This window comes from Bombina bombina, chromosome 7, assembly GCF_027579735.1.
Source record: "Bombina bombina isolate aBomBom1 chromosome 7, aBomBom1.pri, whole genome shotgun sequence".
Taxonomy (NCBI): domain Eukaryota; kingdom Metazoa; phylum Chordata; class Amphibia; order Anura; family Bombinatoridae; genus Bombina; species Bombina bombina.
Window position 1 is genome coordinate 69,288,711 of NC_069505.1, and position 24,139 is coordinate 69,312,849.

At 43.5% G+C, this 24,139-nt stretch overlaps 1 protein-coding gene across 2 annotated transcripts; it reads right to left on the reverse strand.

Moving 5' to 3' along the window:
- Window positions 1-15,741: 15,741 nt before the first annotated feature.
- On the reverse strand, window positions 15,742-21,150 carry LOC128665901 (uncharacterized). Of its 2 annotated transcripts, none has more exons than XM_053720150.1 (2): window positions 20,939-21,150; window positions 15,742-17,406 (listed from the first exon to the last, which is right to left on the reverse strand). In XM_053720150.1, exons 1-2 carry the CDS (start codon window positions 21,060-21,062, stop codon window positions 16,829-16,831), a joined length of 702 nt encoding a protein of 233 aa, XP_053576125.1. In that variant the 5' UTR covers window positions 21,063-21,150; the 3' UTR covers window positions 15,742-16,828. The 2 variants fall into 2 exon arrangements, with proteins under 2 accessions (XP_053576125.1, XP_053576124.1); XM_053720149.1 differs by having other exon boundaries at window positions 15,742-18,416.
- Between the last annotated feature and the right edge of the window lie 2,989 nt (window positions 21,151-24,139).

Consider the following 24,139-nt stretch of genomic DNA (forward strand, 5'->3'; position numbering starts at 1 on the left):
AGGCAACTGCAATTAGATTACACTAGCAGACTGACGTTTCACAGTCAAAAAAGTTGTTTTTTTAAATATTTACACTACTGTTACAACAAATATGAGTGGTGGCACTAGTTGGCAAGTGGGCCTGGCACACACGCTGGCAGGCAGGCAACTGCAATTAGATTACACTAGCAGACTGATGTTTCACAGTCAAAAAAGTTTTTTTTTTTAAACATTTACACTACTGTTATAACAGATATGAGTGGTGGCACTTAGCAAGTGGGCCTGGCACACGCGCTGCCAGGCAGGCAACTGCAAATAGATTACACTATCATACTGATGTTTCACAGTCAAAAAAGTTTTTTTAAAAATATTTACACTACTGTTACAACAAATATGAGTGGTGGCACTAGTTGGCAAGTGGGCCTGGCACACACGCTGGCAGGCAGGCAACTGCAATTAGATTACACTAGCAGACTGATGTTTCACAGTCAAAAAAGTTTTTTTTAAATATTTACACTACTGTTACAACAAATATGAGTGGTGACACTAGTTGGCAAGTGGGCCTGGCACACATGCTGACAGGCAGGCAACTGCATTTAGATTACACTAGCAGACTGATGTTTCACAGTCAAAAAAGTTTTTTTAAAAATATTTACACTACTTTTACAATAAATATGAGTGGTGGCATTAGTTGGCAAGTGGGCCTGGCACACACGCTGGCAGGCAGGCAACTGCAATTAGATTACACTAGCAGACTGATGTTTCACAGTCAAAAGTTTTTTTTTAAATATTTACACTACTGTTATAACAAATATGAGTGGTGGCACTAGTTGGCAAGTGGGCCTTGCACACACGCTGGCAGGCAGGCAACTGCAATTAGATTACACTAGCAGACTGATGTTTCACAGTCAAAAAAGTTTTTTTTAAATATTTACACTACTGTTACAACAGATATGAGTGATGGCACTTAGCAAGTGGGCCTGGCACACACTCTGGCAGGCAGGCAACTGCAATTAGATTACACTAGCAGACTGATGTTTCACAGTCAAATTTTTTTTTTTTTTAATAAAATATTTACACTACTGTTACAACAGATATGAGTAGTGGCACTTAGCAAGTGGGCCTGGAACACACACTGGCAGGCAGGCAACTGCAATTAGATTACACTAGCAGACTGACGTTTCACAGTCAAAAAAGTTTTTTTTTTTAAATATTTACACTACTGTTACAACAAATATGAGTGGTGGCACTAGTTGGCAAGTGGGCCTGGCACACACGCTGGCAGGCAGGCAACTGCAATTAGATTACACTAGCAGACTGATGTTTCACAGTCAAAAAAGTTTTTTTCTAAATATTTACACTACAGTTACAACAAATATGAGTGGTGGCACTAGTTGGCAAGTGGGCCTGGCACACACGCTGGCAGGCAGGCAACTGCAATTAGATTACACTAGCAGACTGATGTTTCACAGTCAAAAAAGTTTTTTTTTTTAATTTACACTACTGTTACAACAGATATGAGTGGTGGCACTGCAGGCAGGCAACTGCAATTAGATTACACTAGCAGACTGATGTTTCACAGTCAAAAAAGTTTTTTTAAAAAATATTTACACTACTGTTACAACAGATATGATTGGTGGCACTAGTTGGCAAGTGGGCCTGGCACACACACTGGCAGGCAGGCAGGCATCTGCAATTAGATTACACTAGCAGACTGTTTCACAGTCAAAGTTTTTTTCTAAATTTACACTACTGTTACAACAGATATGAGTGGTGGCACTAGTTGGCAAGTAGGCCTGGCACACACGCTGGCAGGCAGGCAACTGCAATTAGATTACACTAGCAGACTGATGTTTCACAGTCAAAAACGTTTTTTTTTTAAATATTTACACTACTGTTACAACAAATATGAGTGGTAGCACTAGTTGGCAAGTGGGCCTGGCACACACGCTGGCAGGCAGGCAGGCAACTGTAATTAGATTACATTAGCAGACTGATGTTTCACAGTCAAAAAAGTTTTTTTTTAAATATTTACACTACTGTTACAACAGATATGAGTGGTGGCACTAGTTGGCAAGTGCGCCTGGCACACACGCTGGCAGGCAGGCAACTGCAATTAGATTACACTAGCAGACTGATGTTTCACAGTCAAAAAGTTTTTTTAAAAAATATTTACACTACTGTTACAACAGATATGAGTGGTGGCACTTAGCAAGTGGGCCTGGCACACACGCTGGCAGGCAGGCAACTGCAATTAGATTACACTAGCAAGACTGATGTTTCACAGTGAAAAAAGTTTTTTTTTTTAAAATTTACACTACTGTTACAACAGATATGAGTGGTGGCACTGCAGGCAGGCAACTGCAATTAGATTACACTAGCAGACTGATGTTTCACAGTCAAAATTACACAGGCAAAAAACCCCCCAAAAAACGACTGATGTTCTAGCCCTAAAAAGGGCTTTTTAGGATGCTGTCCAAACAGCAGAGATCAGATGAGTCCTTCAGGACTGTAGTGGACACTGAATACACTAGCCTAGCTATCAATTTCCCTAAAAAATCAGCAGCAGCTACACTGTCCCTCCTCTCACTAACAATGCAGGATCAAAATGAATCTAAAATGGCTGCTGCCCAGGAGCTGGGATGGTCTGGGAGGGAGTGTCTGCTGCTGATTGGCTGTAATGTGTCTGCAGACTGTGAGATACAGGGTCAAAGTTTTCTCAATGATGACGAATAGGGGGCGGATCGAACATCGCATATGTTCGCCGGGAACTATTCGCCGGTGAACAATTCGTGACATCACTATAAATAAACTATAATAATAATAATTAGTGAGATATAGTAAAGTTTGTGTAAAATAATATAGATCTGGAAAGGCTGTTAGTGAATCAAGTACAGTGAGATGAATTACATAAGAGAAATCTGAAGAATGTATTGGCCTCATTAGCTTTTACCATTAAAAGACCATTATTGTAGAATTGCATAACCAACAAGCGCATGATAAAAAGACAATGCAATAACACTTAACCTGAATTTCAAATAAGCAGAAGATTTTTTCTTGGCAAATTTTAAAATGTTGCAACAGAAGAGGGAAGACAGCGCACCTCCGACTCAAGGTAAACAGTTTTATTGGTTAAAAATGGCACACACTAGTAATACAGCTTACTAGAGCAAAATAAAAACAAGCCTTCATTAGTGGTGAAACTGTGATCAAGCGTGGTGAAGTCCGCAGTGATTAGGAAAAGCCGTCAGTATTCCACAGGTTGAAAGTACCCGGCTGTTCTTCTCAGCGTATAGTAAACAGCACACGTCACTGGGCGTTCTTCCAGCTCGTGCTACTGCTCCACAGGATGACTAAAAGAGCTCAACGCGTTTCGCCGGTGACAACCGAGATTTCTCAAGAGTACTCAGTCATCGTGATCCATGCTTTCAAATACTGGTAGTCTCTAATTGTAATTGGCAAGGGAGAGTTCATTTAAAGGGACAAAAACACCTTAATACATATGCAAATCGTTTGGTTGTACAAGAAGATTTTTTTAGGGCAGATGTTGCGCACATTAACAATTTATATTAGCATATATTAGCAGCAAAAATGTGTTTAACAAAATAGGTTTTTATTAATTTATGAATGCAAAATGCTTTTTTAATAGCTTTTACATTGTTTGTATGTATTATATATGAAGTGGACTTTGCCTCTTTTAGCACATTGCACTTAAGTTTTTGAATTTTTTTTTGAAATGATGAATTATATTATATACTGTCATGCAATTTTGTTTCATATATCTATCAATGCTGCTTACTGTATGGTTTTCTTTATCTATTAGTTTATGTGAAATTAATTTGCTGCTAATATATGCTAATATAAATTGTTAATGTGCGCAACATCTGCCCTAAAAAAATCTTCTTGTACAACCAAACGATTTGCATATGTATTAAGGTGTTTTTGTCCCTTTAAATGAACTCTCACTAGCCAATTACAATTAGAGACTACCAGTATTTAAAAGCATGGATCACGATGACTGAGTACTCTTGAGAAAGCCGGGTTGTCACCGGCGAAATGCGTTGAGCTCTTTTGGTCATCCTGTGGACCCGTAACATGAGCTGGAAGGACGCCCAGTGACTTGTGCTGTTTACTATGCGGGTACTTTCAACCTGTGGAATACTGACGACTTTTCCTAATCACCGCAGACTTCACCACGCTTGATCACAGTTTCACCACTAATGAAGGCTTGTTTCTATTTTGCTCTAGTAAGTTGTATTACTAGTGTGTGCCATTTTTAACCAATAAAACTGTTTACCTTGAGTCGGAGGTGTGCTGTCTTCCCTCTTCTGTTGCAGTATTTTGTGAATTCATCGGTGGATCAGGAACCCATCGGTTTTGTACAGCAGCACTCCTCTGAGACCACCTTCTCATCGTCCGCTCCTACAATACTTGCAGTCGGAGTTTATCTCTATGTTTATAACATACTCCAGGAGACACGCTGTATGGTAATGTAGCGCGGTTCTCTCCATTTTTGTCTTTTCACTTGTTCAAATTATAAAATGTCCTCCATTCCCCTGCCCTGTGTATCATGTGACAGCCACTCACAGACTTGTAGGAGTGGATGCCTCAGAAAGTGCACATAAAAAAGACTATATACAATTTGATAATGAAAGCAGGGTATAAATATGGGTGTCTCAGAGGTCCCAATCAAGAGCAGGCTCACATATTTATAAGGCCTGTCTTGCCCTGTAATTAGTCTTAATCGGTTTCACTACATGGGGGCCCGGGCTTCGTATGCATTATGCTTGGCCCCTCTGTATGCAGCACATGCAAAACAGGGCTCACAGTGTTTGGGAAGTAAATGGATTCACCTTTACAGGGCAGGGTTTACAAGATGGCCGTCAGAGTGGTTGAACTAAAATATCTGCCACCATATTTGTAGAGGAAGTTTGCACAAGTGCAGACTAACCAAGTGGGATGAATGACTGACAGTCACAAAGAAGCACCTCCTCTTTTTTCTATGTGTTTGCTGGTCTGCTTCTGCTGAATTTAAACATCCAGGAAGAGCACTTTTAAAATGGGGGGCCCCGATGCTGACTTTGCCCTGAAGCATCTAAGTCTCTGCAGACTGCCCCTTATATAAGCTTTTTAACAGATTTGCATTTCAGCCAACTAGTGCTGACTCAACGAGGGTGAGCACAATACTATCTGTATGGCACACATGAACTAGCACTGTCTAACTGTGAAAAACTGTCACAATGCACTGAGAGAAGTGGCGGTCTTCAAGGGCTTAGAAATTAGTATATGAGCCTACCTAGGTTTAGCTTTCAACAAGGAATACCAATAGAACAAAGCAATGTGATGATAAAAGTAAATTGGAAAGTTGTTTAAAATTGCATGCCCTATCTGAATCATGAAAGTTTAATTTTGACTTGACTGTCCCTTAAAACACATAGTTTAAAATCAGCTTCAGAGCAGCAATGCACTACTGAGAGCTAGCTGTATACATCTGATAAACCAATGACAAGAAGCAAATGTGTGAAGCCCGCAATCACCAGCTAGCTCCCAGTAGCAAAAAATATGTACATATTATTTTTCAACAAAAGTAAATTTGAAAATAGAAGTGAAATTAAGAGAGTCATAGAATAACATGCTCTTTCTGAATCATGAAACTTTAATCTTGACTTTCCTATCACTTTAATGGAAGGAACAACCAGTAATAAAACATTGGAACTTATAGGTGGAGCAATGTTCAATGAATTTGATCACAATCTCACTTTTACAAGGAGCTTCTATAATATCACAAGTGTCTATGAATCTATGGCATTATGTCGTATTATACATATAATTTATAAAACAATGGAGAGAGGAGTCTATGGGGTAGATTTATTAAGCAGAGGATACTACATTGATGACCCATCGTTTCTGACCCGCCAGAATCGTAAGTGGCCCCATCGTTTCTGACCCACCAGCATCGTAAGAGGCCCCATCCTTTCTGACCCGCCAGAATCATAAGTGGCCCCATCCTTTCTGACCCGCCAGAATCATAAGTGGCCCCATTGTTTCTGACCCGCCAAAATCATAAGTGGCCCCATCGTTTCTGACCCGCCAAAATCGTAAGTGGCCCCATCGTTTCTGACTCGCCAGAATCGTAAGTGGCCCCATCATTTCTGACCCACCAGAATCGCACATGGCTCCATCATTTCTGACCCACCAGAATCATAAGTGGCCCCATCATTTCTGACTCGCCAGAATCGTAAGTGGCCCCATCATTTCTGACCCGCCAAAATCATAAGTGGCCCCATCATTTCTGACTCGCCAGAATCGTAAGTGACCCCATCATTTCTGACTCGCCAGAATCGTAAGAGGCCCCATCATTTCTGACCCGCCAGAATCGTAAGTGGCCCCATCGTTTCAGACCCACCAGAATCGTAAGTGGCCCCATCGTTTCTGACCCTCCAGAATCGTAAGTGGCCCCATCGTTTCTGACCCACCAAAATCATAAGTGGCCCCATCATTTCTGACTCGCCAGAATAGTAAGTGGCCCCATCTTTTTCATGTGAAAAAAAGGTTAGGTGTGGTTATCAAGCTGCTTTGGGTGTAACAGTGTGGCCTACCTCAAATGTTACTAATTCTCACAGATTAGTAACGTGGGGAAAAGACAGTGACAAAGGTTATGAGGTGGCGCCTTTGGCTAACTGTTTGTTAAATTTAATTTACTGGGTTAATACACCAATGATAAATCAATTGATTAATAATACAAGGATGTATAAAATTGAGCAAGGGTGACCTAGTCACAGAGGGGGCGCTCAAAGAACAACAAAAACTCTATAACATAAATATATAACGTGTCACAAATATTTTATAACATATATATGGCATAAACATGCGATGTGTCGCAAGTGGCTTGTAATAATGAAAACCTTAAATGTGAAAGTTCCCTTGTAAAAAGGTATAAATGTCCTTTAAATATTCTTCAGAAAGAAGTGATTGCTGGGACGGCTGCCACCTCCTCACCGGCTGGTCCAGGTAAAACTATAAAAAATAAAGAAGAATAGAGGGGCGCCTAATGTGTGGTATCATCAAATCAACAAAAATGACACAGATCAGGCCAAATGCGTACTCACATATTCCAGGAACACACTTATGTGCTGGTAGAGGCAGGCTGCAGAATTATAGAGGTGTAACAGCTCACCCACTTAGGAGCGCTCTTAGCGAGAAGTGTTGGTGCTACAATGGAAACATAAAATGCAGGCACTACATGTGCAGACTATTAATGATGCAACCGATAGTAATTTCTTGATGTACAGGGTGCTCACAAACTCCAGGAGCACACCAATGTGCTTGTAGACGCAGGCTGCAGATTAAAGTGGGTGTGGCAGCTCACCCAAACAGATGGTGTCTTGGTAGTTGTGGCACAGGTAAATGGTAATCCCAGTGTGCTCCCTCAGATAGTGAGCTGATCCCTTGTATGTAGGTACAGGCAGATGATGGGTAGAAAAAATCCACTCACTGAATAAAAAATGTATCCAAATTTATTAAAAACACAAAATCTTAAAAACAACAACACAATAGTTGCTGATAAAAGTGGATAATGGGGTGTCCAGTGATCCCCAAATACTTGCAACCCGTTTCTCGGTTCGCAGACCGTTTCATCAGGCATAAGAAACATTGCTACCCATCACTGCCTTATAAACCTTACTAAAAACATTTCACCTCCCTTCAGTGGGTTGTCTTCCTAAATGAATTGATGTAATACACCTGTATAGATTAATCCAACTCACTGACTAGTGGGTAAAGTGTTTCTCTCATATATATATTCATATATATATATATATATATATATATATATATATATATATATATGAGAGAAACTCCAGGAGCACACCAATGTGCTTGTAGACGCAGGCTGCAGATTAAAGTGGGTGTGGCAGCTCACCCAAACAGATGGTGTCTTGGTAGTTGTGGCACAGGTAAATGGTAATCCCAGTGTGCTCCCTCAGATAGTGAGCTGATCCCTTGTATGTAGGTACAGGCAGATGATGGGTAGAAAAAATCCACTCACTGAATAAAAAAATGTATCCAAATTTATTAAAAACACAAAATCTTAAAAACAACAACACAATAGTTGCTGATAAAAGTGGATAATGGGGTATCCAGTGATCCCCAAATACTTGCAACGCGTTTCTCGGTTCGCAGACCGTTTCATCAGGCATAAGAAACATTGCTACCCATCACTGCCTTATAAACCTTACTAAAAACATTTCACCTCCCTTCAGTGGGTTGTCTTCCTAAATGAATTGATGTAATACACCTGTATAGATTAATCCAACTCACTGACTAGTGGGTAAAGTGTTTCTCTCATATATATATTCATATATATATATATATATATATATATATATATATATATATATATATATATATATATATATATATATATATAGATATGAATGAATAAATGCTATGTTTACAATTTCTAATGTGTACTATGCATTACGATCATTTTTCAATATGCAATTCATGCAATATTTATTTATATGCACCCCAAGTAACTAGCGTGTGTGCAAATTCCTTAGATATTATAAGAGGAAAATACATCAAAAGTTCCCCCCTTGAAATCAATGGGAAATTCCACCTTTTCGTTGTCTATTAAAAGTATGTGTGTGACCTGCGTGATAAAAGCTGGTATATCAATAAATGCAGGTTTTTAATAATCGCAACAATTTGCTAGGTCAGATCTACTAATAGCATATAGATCTATTTGATTCTTGTTACATATTTTAAAAACTATTCAGATCGTAAGCAATATCTATATTGTATATTAATGTTTACTGGAGCGTAAATTCTCCTATTCTATTGGTTCCTGTCAGTACTCTTCTATTGGCTATGGTTGCGTGACGTAGGGGTCAATTGCCACCCCCCCCTTTTTTGTCCAATAGTTACTCGATGTGTAATCATACAGGGTGCCTACAAGGGTTAACGCCCCCTGATTTGATGAAATATGACAGCTTAATAGAACACTTAAGAGCCACCTAAACAATGCGGGTAAAACCACCAATAACAACTAAAAATGTGAGCCCACTCCCTAGCCCCAGTACGCGCAAACCGCCTATAGATCTAAAACGGTCGTCAGCCGTATATCCATACTTATAAAGACCACAAACTTAGAGGCTGTAATGCTTATCCTAGTGTTGCCAATACCCTTCTTCGTTTTAACTAATGAAATCTTGTGTGTTTGCAAAAAAAGAAAAAAAGTTTTTTTCTCGCAATTATCCTCAATGATGGGTGTGTACAAACTGACCAATCACTATCTTTCTCAAGATTCATTTAGTGATTGGCTAAAGTGCCGATGTTTACTTGGCAACTGTTGTGATAGTAACTACAGTGTAACTCAATACCTACATTGTTTAACATATTTATGTTATGAATAGAAAATATGCACACAGTGGTCTTCTCACCTTTCTCTTTTAGTGGGTTGAAATACTAATATAAAATATAGCAGTGTGTTTACATGGTATGCAAAGCGGTAGTATAATAGTTTGATCAGTATATGTCTCTTGAATTAAACAACATTTTAATGTACATTATTAACCCATCTATAAAATGCCAGAGGGTGATGTAGTTTATAAAATAACCAAAATATGGCTATTACCCTGGGACGGCATTCTTATAAATAAAGAATCTTGACAAAGGCTCACAACATACACACAGAGCCGAAACGTGTAGAAAGGAACTAGCTCCAGTACACAGCTCCAGCATACCACCCGATCTAACTGGCCAGTTAGTGGAAATACCGTTACTCCCAGGATCGCCATTTCGGTATATGATTTAACCCGCAATTTGGCGTTAGGAGATTAACGGAGTCGATTGCATGAGAAATACAGTGTCGCTGACACTCTCAAGATCGCCGGATCTGTGAGTACATCTGACCGCAGCAGGCGTTAGAAGACCATTCACATTGATGCACGGAAGGAAGACAACAAATAGGATTCCTTAGGAGACATCAAGAAAAAGCAACATTGAAGCAACTATTTACAAAGAACCCTACAACATCTGAATGTCAGCCTGAAGATGCCGTTACAATCAGGGCGAGCCAGGCGAAATTGGCAGAAAGAGCAACAGTCTCGGAAGGATTGTCTGTATGCACAGCACCTATACCCATCCGGTAAGTAATCTGACTTCAGTCAGCACACCAGTGAGACTTTATAAGAACATAACTAACTATATAACATCACCTAAAAGACAAAAGGAGATTCCACTCATACACTAAGGGGTTAAATTATAACGTCTAAAAGCGGAACAAAGTATTGAAGTTCTAACTGACAAATTATCAAAAGACATTTAACAACATATTGTGTCCAGTTACTAGTTGAACAATTTGTTTCAAGATGAAGGAAATAGAATAATAAGATATTGAAACATTAGCTTCCAATGGTTTTTTACAACGTGGGATATTTTTAAAAACACTGCACACAATTGCAGTCTTTTGAAATCAATCTTTTTGAGCCAATGGGGCATATGTATCAAGCTCCGTATGGAGCTTGGTGCCCCGTGTTTCTGGCGAGCCTGCAGGCTCGCCAGAAACAGCAGTTATGAAGCAGCGGTCACAAAGACCGCTGCTCCATAACCTGTCCGCCTGCTCTGAGCAGGCGGATGGACATCGCCGGAAATCAACCTGATCGAGTACGATCGGGTTGATTGACAACCCCCTGCTGGCGGCCGATTGGCCGTGAGTCTGCAGGGGGCGGCGTTGCACCAGCAGCTTTTGTGAGCTGCTGGTGCAATGCTGAATGCGGCGAGTGTATTGCTCGCCGTATTCAGCAAGGTCTGGCGGACCTGATCCGCACTGTCAGATCAGGTCCGCCAGACCTTGATAAATAGGGGCCAATGTGTCAATTAATTTTTTTATATGATCAAATTTTTAAGATCATCTTCTTAACTTTTTTTTTTTCAAATAATTTTTATTGAAGTCATAAAAAGATACAGAATATGGGGTGAGCCCCAAAACATTTATACATCAATATATACGCGGTATAGTTAGCAACACATTCACACATCTCAAGCGTTACCATACAACGTGGGCTGATTCGCAATAAGACTTCAGTTTTATTATAGAGTAAGAGAAGTGTGAAATGAACAGCAATGGTCCCCTCCCAGCTATATAAGAAAAAGATTAAGGTATCTAATCAACTCAAATTAGGGCTAGGGAGGAGATAGCTCTTTATTTTTATGGGGCAGAGGGGAAGCAGCGGGCAAGAGCCGCTCAAAATAGAGTAGGGGGTGGGGGGCGGAGCCAATTAGTATGTCGGGGTTGTAAGCAGAAGTTGCTCAGGGTATAGTAATTTATATGCATAGTTGGGGGGCTATCAATAATAAAGATAAGGGTAGGTCTCAAGAAGGTTATGTGGGAAGGGGGTGTATTAATATGTATGGGATATAAGGGGTTTCTGGGTGAGCTCCTCTCCTGGGGAAATGTCAGCTATAGACAATGCGGGACAAAGGAGAAGGGGTATGACCCGCAGACAACTAGTACCAGTGGGAAAGGAAGGAGAGGGCTCGACAGTAACTGGGTGTGGGCAGTGTAGGCAGTACCTATTATATATATATTTTCTAACAGGCATGTCATCCTATGATATATCTATGATGACAATATCAATTTATATGCTTAAGGAACTCCACTGAGGATCATGGAGAGTTTGTACTAGCATGCCATGTGAATGGCATCACTCCAGGTAACATGAGCAAAATTCTTAGCATGCCACACTGCCTCGGCCGCTGGCAGTGTGGAAGGATGTCAAGTTGTACTGGGGTCTCTGGGAGCAATATTCTAACGTAATGCAACATGACATAACACTTTCCACCATAAACCCTGCAGCATAAGGATACAATTATGTACAATCATAGAAAAGAAACATTCATATCCTCACATCCAGTAACCCTCCATATTGTTACAGCTAGGGATAGATATAGTTAGCATATGTGATATCAACGTAAAACAGTATGCACCAAATACATGTCAGTAGATAGCAAAAACCATCAGAAAACATTTAGCGGGATTTGTATAAGCTGAACATAACCATATAGATTTTATTACTGTAGAGCTTAAAATGAACTACTAAAGCTGCTAGCTTATATATACTGGTTATAGTTATGAGGATGCTGTCTTGGAGTAGCTATGTTGTGCAGTGCTAAATAATAAGGTGTGTCAACTCCATATTAGTGACTGAGTATTATAGGGATAGGACCTAAGCACTGAACTCTATTCAAAAATATTTATGTAACAACCCACAGCATATTAAAATTAAATAGCCTAGTTGAAATAGTAATGTAATAAATTGACCTCGATTTGGGAAAATAGGGTTACAGTCAATACATATATCTCTGAAGCTCAGCCTAGTTACATGGAGGTAGGATACCTGCTTTGCAATGTGGGATGGGTATTTATCCCTTATTAGGAGACTCTCTGTGATTAAACAGTATCAATACATATAACGCTGTCTATGTAGGTAGTGGTGAGCGCATATAAGTCAATGTCAGACTAATTCAGGGATAAGGCTGTAAAATATTGAGGGCAATAAAGTACATGGGGGGCAGAAACCACAAATCTAAAGATAGAACACATTAACGATAAAACCAATGCAAATTAACAGCTAATAAAATATAAGGCTTGTAAGCCAATGGAAGCCAAACTGTGGAAAGCAAATGCGATAAGAAGGAACTCTGCAAATGATTTCAGTGCCAGTTTTGTTAAGTTCTGCTACAAATAAAGAAAAAGTTATCCTGTGCCCTTTTGGCGCTTTCCCAGTGGCTTAGTGTTGTCACAGAAATGTCCCCTTAATTGGATGGTGTCAGAAAAGTTCAAATCTAGCGAATGGACCTCACCGTGCAATACCTCATAGGTCTGGGAGACATACAATGACACCTGCCTCCAGGGTCAAATTAAGTTATTTAAAAGTCCCGTAGGCGTTTGTGTGGCATCTTGTCTGGAGTATCCATGTTTCCTGTAGCGCTGCATATAATCTGCGCTTGAATCATTATGGGCTGTCATGGGAGCGGGGCTTAAGAGCGAGTCCTGTGTGATTACTTTTACCTGCTGTCCGGCTCTTATGGCTCTAGCACTTGGTCTGCTTACGGCAGGGGACTGAGCTGTACTCCTATGCATCTGTGATCTCCCTCTAAGGCTGCCGTCATTTAAAAGGTAGGCTATTTCCCCAGATGTGTGACTGGATTGTGTCGGCCCTCTTAGGCTGTTCCCGTGTAGCGGAACACTGGCTGGAGCTGGGAAATCATAACGGTCTAGCGTCGGCATAGGCATCCTGTCATCCTGTGCGGTAATAACTTCACTGTATGCTAGCACGTCAGCCTCTATATCTGTCGGTATAGTTAGTTCATGGAGGAAGTCCAGTTCTCGCCCCGATACAAGATATCTTGAAAGTGGAGCAGGCCTATTAGAGGGTATATCTGTTGCTTCCTGAAGCCTGGGATCTGGCGCAGCATAACACCTGCTATGTACGACAAAATCAGCGTCTGCAGCCAGATGATCCGGCGATAGTGTTAAGGCAGAGACTAAAAGCATTAAATCTTCCTTCATGCTCTGAAAGCTCTGTTTTAGGAGATGTTGAGTGCGCTGTTCCCATAATTCTAAGGCCTCCATAGCAGCCATATCTTTAGGAGTGGGTGACTCCTGGGGAGCCCGCGTGGCGTAGCTTAGAGAGATCGATCAGTCCCACATGCACCAAACAGCCCCTCTTTAGTTTCCTTAGGAGCCCAATAGACGGCATTTATTTTCTGAGGTCACAACAGACAGATTTGAGCTCTTTATGTATACTTTAATTCAAGAAATTATGTCCAAAAGCTAGGAGCTTCAGCAAAACACGTCTGGCTGCCTCTGTAGCTGGCTCCGCCCCCCTTAACTTTTTATTTATATTGTATTTAAGGGTATTGAATCGATTTAATCGATTAAGTTACAATTTAATGAATGAACGTTCATGTTATTTTAAAATATACCGTTATTTGTATATCTTGTGTTGAGTAATTAAAATTGAATAGAGGTTTACGAATTCACTGAATTATTTAAGTATTGTGTATATATATGAAATATATATAGGTCATCCTTGCATTATTAATAAATTGATTTATCACTGGTGTATTAACCCGTTATATTAAATTTAACAAACAGTTAGCCGAAGGCGCCATCTTTTTCATGCCCACTCGACCTTTGGTAAACCTACCCCAGTGAATCTGTGGCATAGGATGATATGAGAACTGGTGAAGAAAAAGCATCTGACTAGGGGCCCGATTCTAAAAACTTCACTGGCTCAGACATGAAAAACTCGCTGACACTTTGGGGAATACACCCGTTCATCAGACCAGCGTGGTCTGATAAAGGGGTGTATTCCCGAAACGTCACTGAATAAAAGGCACCCAGCAAGTGTTGTCTTCCATTTACCTGTACTTATCCACTATTCCACCTGGCAATTGAAAGAAGTTTGTACAAGTGCACCTACTCCTATATATATATATATATATATTTGCTGTATTTTAATTTATGTCAGTAAAGTTTAATACTTTTTTAACTCAAACACTTGCTACTGTGTTTTACTTGGATCTACACATGGTCCATTGGACCTCTGCTGTCAGCCTCCTGTGGAAGCCTTGATACAGTCTGTTGGGTGACTACATTGACCCCATCCTGTCTGATTAGCATCAATGGCGATGCTTTACTTTTTGTGAGTATATATCTTACCACACACACTATTGTTCCTGGTATAAGACTGTAATAGGCCATATAGGCACCTTTGTGTCCCCTTGTGTTTTACTACAGAATATCCATCTTCACCCCAAGAGGTCGGTCTGCTGGGTGACTGTTATAGATCCCAGACTGCTCCCACTGCACTAATTGGAGTGCTTCCAAGATTGTGAGTTTGATAGAATACAATCTGATAGTCTAACTCTGTGGATCAAACAATATTGGGCCATGTGGCGCATCTGTCTTCTCTTCTGTTTATATATATATATATATATATATATATATATATACACAATATACATGATTATATAAAGGTGTATATATGTATATGTGTGTGTGTACATATATATATATATATATATATATATATATATATATATATATATATATATATATATATATATATATATAGGAATATCTGTTTAGAAATACATAAAACATATACTTCTATGTGCAGAACATTGGAATGTGAAATATTTACAGTAAATATATAGTATAAAACTTTATTAAATATGAATATTGCATAAAAAAAAGTTTTCATGCTTTTAGTTACCTTACTGCAAAGGGTTTCAAATACATATATATATATATATATATATATATATACATATAAATACATATGTATACAGGTATACCTCTGAGATAGTGTGGGTTTGGTTCCAGACACTCACTTTTTTGTTTCCCAGTGCATATAAATGTTATATTTACACTATACTGTAGTCTATTAAGTATTCAATAGCATAAGGGCTGATGCTGTATCTGGTAGTTCCAACCCCTTCAAAACAACTTAACATAACTACTTAACTTATAAATAAAGACACGACACAGATAGCTGGGATTTAAAGACCATAACGATGGTCACATTTATTAACTTGACTTCAACGGAAGTCATTCAAATATTTAACTTGTGGCGGCATTCGAGGCCTAGTAAACTATTAGCTCCATATGACAAGAGGTCGCAGCCAGATGTCGTGGAATAGCAAATGCCAAGGGTGGGCACAAATGTGGCCCCACCCCCTTCCGTCTAGTAGGCGCGGACGTCCTAAAGGATCTTCAGCCAGCAGACCCGCGGGGCGGGGCCCCCCAGGTCACGACCTGAGGACATCACCCCCGCCCATTAGCCCGACTGTCACCTCTACAGACTCCGCCCTCAATTGTTGATGGCTACGACCTCCCGCCATTAGGAGATACGTGGATGTTATGATGCGCTTCAGCCTCTAAGGCACTGGTATGGCCAAGCCCTGCAGCAAGGCTCGCCCAGGAAGCGAATAAATTACGGCTAAGGTCTTACCAAGACTAGGTCAACTAACCCCATCCCTGCCTTTCGCATCTAAAGAACCAGCAACCCGTCCGGGAAGCCATCTGCCTGAATGACGCCTAAAAACTGTTGCAATAGCAATTACTTAATTAACCATTCAACAATAGGGTTGGGAGGGAGGGAAACTTTCTCCTTGCAAAATCCCAGGTGGAAGAGGCCAGATTGTTCCAGAACTTCGTTTATATTAGGTGAGCCTAAGACCTCCCCTCACTTTGCAACATTGTTGCTGCTACACTACACTGGGATTTTCCACTAGCCTGTCAGCTCATCCCTTAACTCCATTACAGGAGACTCTGCTACCTTTCATTCCCCTAAGGGCTGATGCTGTATCTGGTAGTTCCAACCCCTTCAAAACAACTTAACATAACTACTTAACTTATAAATAAAGACACGACACAGATAGCTGGGATTTAAAGACCATAACGATGGTCACATTTATTAACTTGACTTCAACGGAAGTCATTCAAATATTTAACTTGTGGCGGCATTCGAGGCCTAGTAAACTATTAGCTCCATATGACAAGAGGTCGCAGCCAGATGTCGTGGAATAGCAAATGCCAAGGGTGGGCACAAATGTGGCCCCACCCCCTTCCGTCTAGTAGGCGCGGACGTCCTAAAGGATCTTCAGCCAGCAGACCCGCGGGGCGGGGCCCCCCAGGTCACGACCTGAGGACATCACCCCCGCCCATTAGCCCGACTGTCACCTCTACAGACTCCGCCCTCAATTGTTGATGGCTACGACCTCCCGCCACAAGAGACAGGCACTCCCACATAAACCGGGCTCTTGCCGCCACCCGCTAAATATTACTAACCAGAGCCGTTTTGAGGTCCACCAGGAAGATCGCCAGCCCTTCGTCGGACAGGTGCACCCCGTCCGGGCGATACAGCCCTTTTTTGTCCGCTGAGATCAGTTCATGGCGGACCACAAAACCCCCTACCTCTATTACTGCTCTACCCAGCTCCCTGTTAACTTTTTTCCTAACCCTATATGCTATCCTCGGTGTGGGGAAATATCTCCAACGCAGCCGGGGGATTATGTTGGACCAGGCCAGCCTAACCCCCGGAAACGTGGTACAGATCCACTTGACATCCGACCTCATCGCATTGATGAGATCTAGAGCAGGTGCACTCCCTATATCGTTTCCCCCCATGTGAAGGAGGATGATGTGGGGCTGTCCCCATCGATGTCTGGCATTCTGGAGGAGGGCAGGCAAACCATCCCACTGTAAGCCTCTACGGCCCAACCACCGTATTGATGCCTGAGACGTCGGAATCCCCAACTGCTGCCCCTCAGGAAGAGAATGGGCCTTCAGTGCCGCCCAGTGCACGTAGGAGTGCCCTATTATCCAGATACGAGAAGGACCTGTAGCCACACCTGAAAAACGGATTACATAGTCAATCACCTTAGACTAAAACTAAACAACACAACCAAACAAATGTAAAACGCCAGTTTCCTTCCTCCTACACCGAATACCCCCTAGGCTTCAGCCGGAGGGCGCACGTAAGACTTGTAACATTGGGACCTCCATCGGCCCAACTTCTGTATGCGATCTCCTTTCCAACCTAGCGCGGCCGCGCTGGTGGCAGCCCCTATTCGGAAGGAATGGGGGGTGATTCTACACTTCCCCAAACCTGCTGCAAGCGCTACCTTTCTGAGCACCGCTGCGAACTGGTACCGGGAGAGATTCGAACCGTCGGAATGCACTAAGAACTGGGCGGGGGCCCGTGGTCGCTGCGCCATGTAGGCCCTTGTACTCACAACCGGGCAGACGCCTGATGCCGAGGGAGTCAGAGTGATCCACACCCCTTTCCCCTCCTGGTCAGTCTTCGAGTGCGGGATAAACAATAACAAATTATCGCCCGCCAGTTTGACATGAGCCAACTGCATACCCGTGTTAATTGCATCCTTTGAGGTTGCGACCAGCTCGCCCGGCCTGAGGGCCGCAAAGAACGCCAAGGAGAATACGCACTGAAACAGTTCTCTTTCGCCGGGTTCGACGCAAATGCCCTCGATTGCGTCCACCAGCCTGGCTAGCCTACAAAATGTGACAGGTTCGCGCGCATCTTTCGCTCTACCCTCGAGCCTTCCCCAGCCCTTAATCACTTGCTTCACCAGGAAACCTTTCGTGATATTGGGCCACTCTAGCATATTGCAAAAGAAGGAGATTGCAGCTATTCTATTGGATATAGCGCCCTTCGAAGTCCCTTGCCCATGTTTCTCTGCCAGCCACTCCAAGAACAGATCCCTCGAGACCCTTTCCGGCGCTGCGCCTTGTGCGTAACAGTAACTTACCCACTCGCCCCAGTGCTGTGAATAAGCTCTCCACGTGTTCTGCGCCAGGGATGCCCTCACTAGGTGCCTTATGGACCTCCCTGCCCCGCCAACTGCCAGATAGAGTGGGGACAAGGTAAGCCAACTGCTGCTGCGTTAGGGGCCAGTCTGCGAAACTGTTCCCATTGAAACCTCGAGAGTGCGTCCGCCAGGGTGTTGTTGACCCCGGGAACGTGCCTCGCGGAAAACTGAATATTGTATTGCAAGCACCTCAGCACTAGCTGTCGCAAGTACCTAACAACTACCGGTGACGACGCGGACAACCTATTTATGGCGAAAACAACGCTAGCGTTGTCCGTCCAAAACACTATGTAGCGATCCTTTAACGCCGACCCCCAGAGCTCCATAGCCACAACTATGGGAAAGAGCTCCAGAAGTGTCAAGTTCCTTGTCAGTCCTGCTCGGACCCATGCCAAGGGCCATGGCTCAGCGCTCCATTGCCCATCCAAATAGGCGCCATAACCTGCTGCTCCAGCTGCATCCGTCAGCAGGTGCACTGTCTGACTGGAAACCCTAGGAGCGCGCCACAGCAGTGTTCCATTGAAGCCTTGCAGGAAGAGTTCCCATACCTTCAGATCTTCCCGCATGTCTTCCGAAACCGACACTTTACGTGTGCCGTGCGGATTGGAAAGTAAAGCCTCCATCCTCCTGTTAAACACGCGACCCATGGGTATAATTTTGCACGCAAAATTGAGTAAGCCTAGCACGGACTGAAGCTCCCTCAGGGGCATGCTCTTCGCTGCCCTGGCTTTGCGCACCGCCGCGAGCATTGCTTCCACCTTATCGGCTGGGAGACGACATAGCCTTGCAGCAGTGTCAATTTCGATCCCCAAGTACGTGAGTCTTGTACAGGGGCCCTGTGTTTTTTCCTCAGCCAGTGGCACTCCGAATTTCGACATTAGCCTACGCATTACTGCGATCAGTCGATCGCATTCGCGAGTGTCCGCGGTGCCAACCAGCAGGAAGTCGTCCAGATAATGAGCGACTATTCCCCCCGCCGGCCTCCGTGATGATGGCCCAGTGCAAGAATGAGCTAAACTCTTCAAAATAAGCACACGATAGCGAGCAACCCATGGGCAAACATTTGTCTACAAAATAATTCCCCTCGAATTTACACCCCATCAGTCTGAAAGACGCTGGGTGTATGGGGAGTAACCGAAAGGCAGATTCGATGTCCATTTTGGCTAGCAGCGCGCCCGGACCCGCCGCCAACACTAATTCCAACGCCTGGTCAAACGATTGGTAAGACACCGAGCTTATCATTGGGTCTATTGCGTCATTGACAGAACCCCCTTTCGGGTAGGACAAATGCTGAATCAGGCGGAACTTCCCTGGTTCCTTTTTGGGAACCACCCCTAAAGGGGAAATAACTAGGTCAGGGATGGGAGCTTGGTCAAATGGACCAGCAAATCTTCCCAGAGCAATTTCTTTGCTCAGTTTCGCCCTAACTTCACCCGGCATTTCGTAAGCCGACTTCAGATTCTTGTGCGACGAGGACCCCATTACCAACCCCGATGTTGGTATCTTGAAACCTTCGACAATCCCCGCTAGTAGGTTGGCAGCCGACACCCTGTCTGGGTAGGCCGCCAGCCAAGGTCTAATGGCGTCCAGCTTCAGGGGTGTTGGAGCCCTTTTGTCCAGCCCCCCCCGATTTTGCCCCACGGAAAGCTCCTCCGTCCCTCCGCTTCGGGCATTCAACACCTGGGTGTTGACCGCTGCAGTACATGCAAGCGTGCCGAAAGGAACAGGAAGCTCCTTTGTCACACTGCTTCTCATTGTATTTCCAGCACTCCCTGCCTCTCCGCTTGATGGGGCCCGTTGGCCTCTGGGGCCCTGACCGCAGCAAGGGAGCTCCTGCCCCCCCCCTTTTCCGGTATGAGCAGGGACCACAGGTCCAAGTCTTTTACCCCAAAGTTCAAGACCGGGTTATCGACCATCTTCCGCCTAAATTCGCTATCATAAGCACGCCACATGCCTTCCCCATATCTATTATAGATACATTCAATGATTTCCGCGTACTTAATTACATCGACCGCGGCCTCCGGCCTCTGTTCGATGTAGCAGGAGGAGAATACCCTAAAGCACTTCCTCCACTCCTCAAATGTATCTGGGCGCTGGATCTTCTTTGGCCCAGTCCCATCCTCACTACGCTCTTTATCTCGCTGTGCCTCAAGGGACAGCTCGAACATATTGACGTATTTATGATCGCGGATTTTTTGTACCGTCTTGGGCTTGAGATGTGCATGGAGGCAGTGGATCTTGCAGGGATAAGAGTCTCCCTGCAATGCCACCCTCCTGGTACTGACTGACATGTCCTGCAGCTGCGCAACGCTCTCGCTTCCCTGGCCACTGCCCTTGGATATTGTCGCCGTGCTTTGCCCCGCTAACGGCGCAGCCTGCTCCATGTTACCTAAACCTCTAGCCTGATTACGCTCAGCCACCAATAGCCTTAACATTTTGAACATGCGACGCTGCCCCTTACTGTTAAGCCCTAATTTCCTCCCACCATCTGAGTCTGAATCAGTGCTATAGTCGGTGTCAGTAATGCGTGACAAATTAAATACATTTCTCTCACCAACTGCCGATGTTGACGGGGTAGATGTTCCTGGTGCAGCTGCCACTGATCCGCCTGCTGGCTGTACAGATAGTCCTACTCCCGTTGTACCCGGGCCCTCTGTCCTCTGCGGTGTAGGCACCATGTCCTGTGGGGGAGAAACAAACGAGAGGGGAGTATCCAGGCCAGCCGTGTGTCCCCCTTGACTGCCGCCCCCAATCGGGGTAGAAGTACTGCCCCCGGCCCTGTCTGGGATCCCTCTAGCCCTCTCGTCAATCATATCACCACTCCATTCATTCGCTGGCCCTGCCACAAAGGGGGATTCTCTGACCACACGCTCCCTGACTGAATGAACGTTCTGAGCACCTGCCGCAACAAGCCCTTTGCCCCCTTGGACCCCTGCAGTTATTGTGCCTAGCGACTCGCCCTGTGCCCCATCAGTGGGCGCATTCACCCTTGTTTGGGGTACATAGTTGCTGCCGGCACCCCCCCTGTGATACCACTGGCGCTCCAGCAATGCGCTTCTAGCTCTCCCATAAGCCTGCTTGCTAACACTGGAACCCCTGAGCCTCCCTCTCTGCGCGCCGCGGCCTCTCTGTAAGGGGCTTGCTCTGTTTGCATTGCTAGCTATTGCAGAGTGTCGCGCAGCGGAGCAGGCCCGCCCGGATACTCCCCCCTCACCTGTGGAGAGTACCCGGCTAGGCCTCTTGCGCGCTCGCTGGATGTGCCGCTCTGATCCAGGTTCCGGCCGTGTGACTACCGCGGCGCCGGAAGTGACGTCACGCGTGTCACCTGACTGGCCGGAAATGGACGCGGCGGACGCAAGGCCGCAACCGGAGCCTGCACTGGTAGTTGCAGGCTCCAACTGAGCCACCAATGATAGCGGCGGTCCGGTGAGTGGGCGAGGACCCGCAGGCCCCGCTCCAGTAACCGACTGAGCCACCAATGAGGCATCCGTGCCGGGCCCTAGGGACCCGGCCGGATGATTTACCATACTGGGCCCTGCCTGATGAGGGTCCCCAGGCCCCCGGCCCAATTGAGGGGGATAATGAGGGGCGGTAGGCCCCGGTTCCACCCGGCTTGCCACCGGAGGCAGAACGGCGGCCGTGAGGGCCTTAAACATGCCCACTATGGCCGCCGCTGCCTCCGGCGACATCCCGGAGGCCGTAAGGGCCCCCAGGCCTGCCTCCAAAGCCGTGTCTAGGCCGGATGGGCCAGCGCTCACTGCACCCGCCTGTCCCGCAACCATCACAGTACCGGGCCCGGCGGGTGCGAGTTCAGGGGCTGGGGGGTTAGTGACCGCCACATTAGGAGTTAAAGCAGATGATACTGGCCTTGTTTTCTCCGGAGTTGGTGGCACCACATCCTCATCCTCCTCTTCAATTACAGGTGCACTCCTCAAGGATCTCCCAGGGGACTCCCTGAAGCGAATGGGCACCGCAGCACTTCTCTTAGATCTAGACATTTTCGCTTGAAGAATGGCAAAACTTTCTCCTTGCAAAATCCCAGGTGGAAGAGGCCAGATTGTTCCAGAACTTCGTTTATATTAGGTGAGCCTAAGACCTCCCCTCACTTTGCAACATTGTTGCTGCTACACTACACTGGGATTTTCCACTAGCCTGTCAGCTCATCCCTTAACTCCATTACAGGAGACTCTGCTACCTTTCATTCCCCTTATGTTTAAAAACCAATGTACATACCTTAATTATAAAATACTTTATTGCTAAAAAATGCTAAGCATCATCTGAGCCTTCAGTGAGTCATAATCATTTTGCTGGGGGGGGGGGTGTATATATGTAGGTGTGTATTTGTGTTTATATGTCTATGTAGGTTTGAAAAATGGCGCCGATAGACTTGCTTGACATAAGGTTGCCACAAACCCTCAATTTGTAAAAAGAGAAATATCTGCAAGGCGCAATAAAGCAAAGCGCAATAAAACGAGGTATGTCTGTACATATATAGACACACACACACATATATATATATATATATATATATATATATATATATACATATACATATTTAGACATGTATATGTATGTATCTTAATGTTAAAACCATTTGCCTGCATTTTATTTCTAAAACCTGAAATCTCATATCTTTGAGCCTTTATAACTTTTGTGTGCAATAATTATTTTTGAATGTTTTTTTTATTAGGTGGTGTTAATATGAGTGTAACTCTACTTTGATATGTATTTTTTACGTGTTTTTTGTTTCGCAAAACAGTTAACTAGAGCTCCAAAGTTGTGGTAATCATTCTAGCGTAAATATCGATTGTGCTCAAGCCATCGCGTTTATTTCCATCTCCTAACACGAGTGATAAACCCCATATCATTTGCACACTCCACTTATAACCTGGCTCAAAATAGCAAACATAAAAAATTTGGCGCATGCATTTTGAAAAATGTGAGCAAGTTTAGGTAAATTGTGCTTATGACTTTGGGAAAAATTGTGAATAATTTAAAAAATAAATTACACAGAATACAAATAATTCTTAGGTTAAAAGAAAAAATAATTCTTAGCAAACCTGATTCATATTATATGTTGAAATAGGAAAACGTATCTTTATGGAGTGTTCATATCAAAACTAACCAAATGAATATACTGAGATTACAAAAGACTTGTAGAATTCTCTCCTTCCATTTTTTTTTTCACATTAAAAGAAGCGAAAAAAATATGTGTTAAAATTGAGACCTGTCTTAAATTCTTATACTTCAGAACAAAAGGAAACCCTGTGCTTGTTTGACACAAATCAATGGATTTTTTTCTATTTTTCTTTAGGTTTAGTGAAGGTTATGGAGACATGCAAAAATGTAATCCACCGAAAATGTAATAAAAATGGTATTAACCCCAAAGGCCACTATAATATTGAGGTAATAAAGAAGTATTAAATGGTACTGATCACCTCAGGCCAGTTCACCTAAGGATTAAGTCAGCTTGATGAAATAGGAATATCTCAAGTGCTGCAAATCCGAGCTGAATGAACACTGTCCTTATAGCAGAATAATCTGAGAATGTTACTGGACTGGTTATTTTTCAATTGTTTTATTTGTTCTTGAAATTGCAAACAGGAATAGGAGAATGTTGGCCTTGAAATTCAGATTGGTTATTGGAATGTTTAAATAAAGTTGTTTTTTTTAATCAAAATGTATATTTCTGTGTATTAGGCAAGATAAAATAAGCAAAAATGCTTCTAACAAAAGCTATAGTTGTTTCAAATGT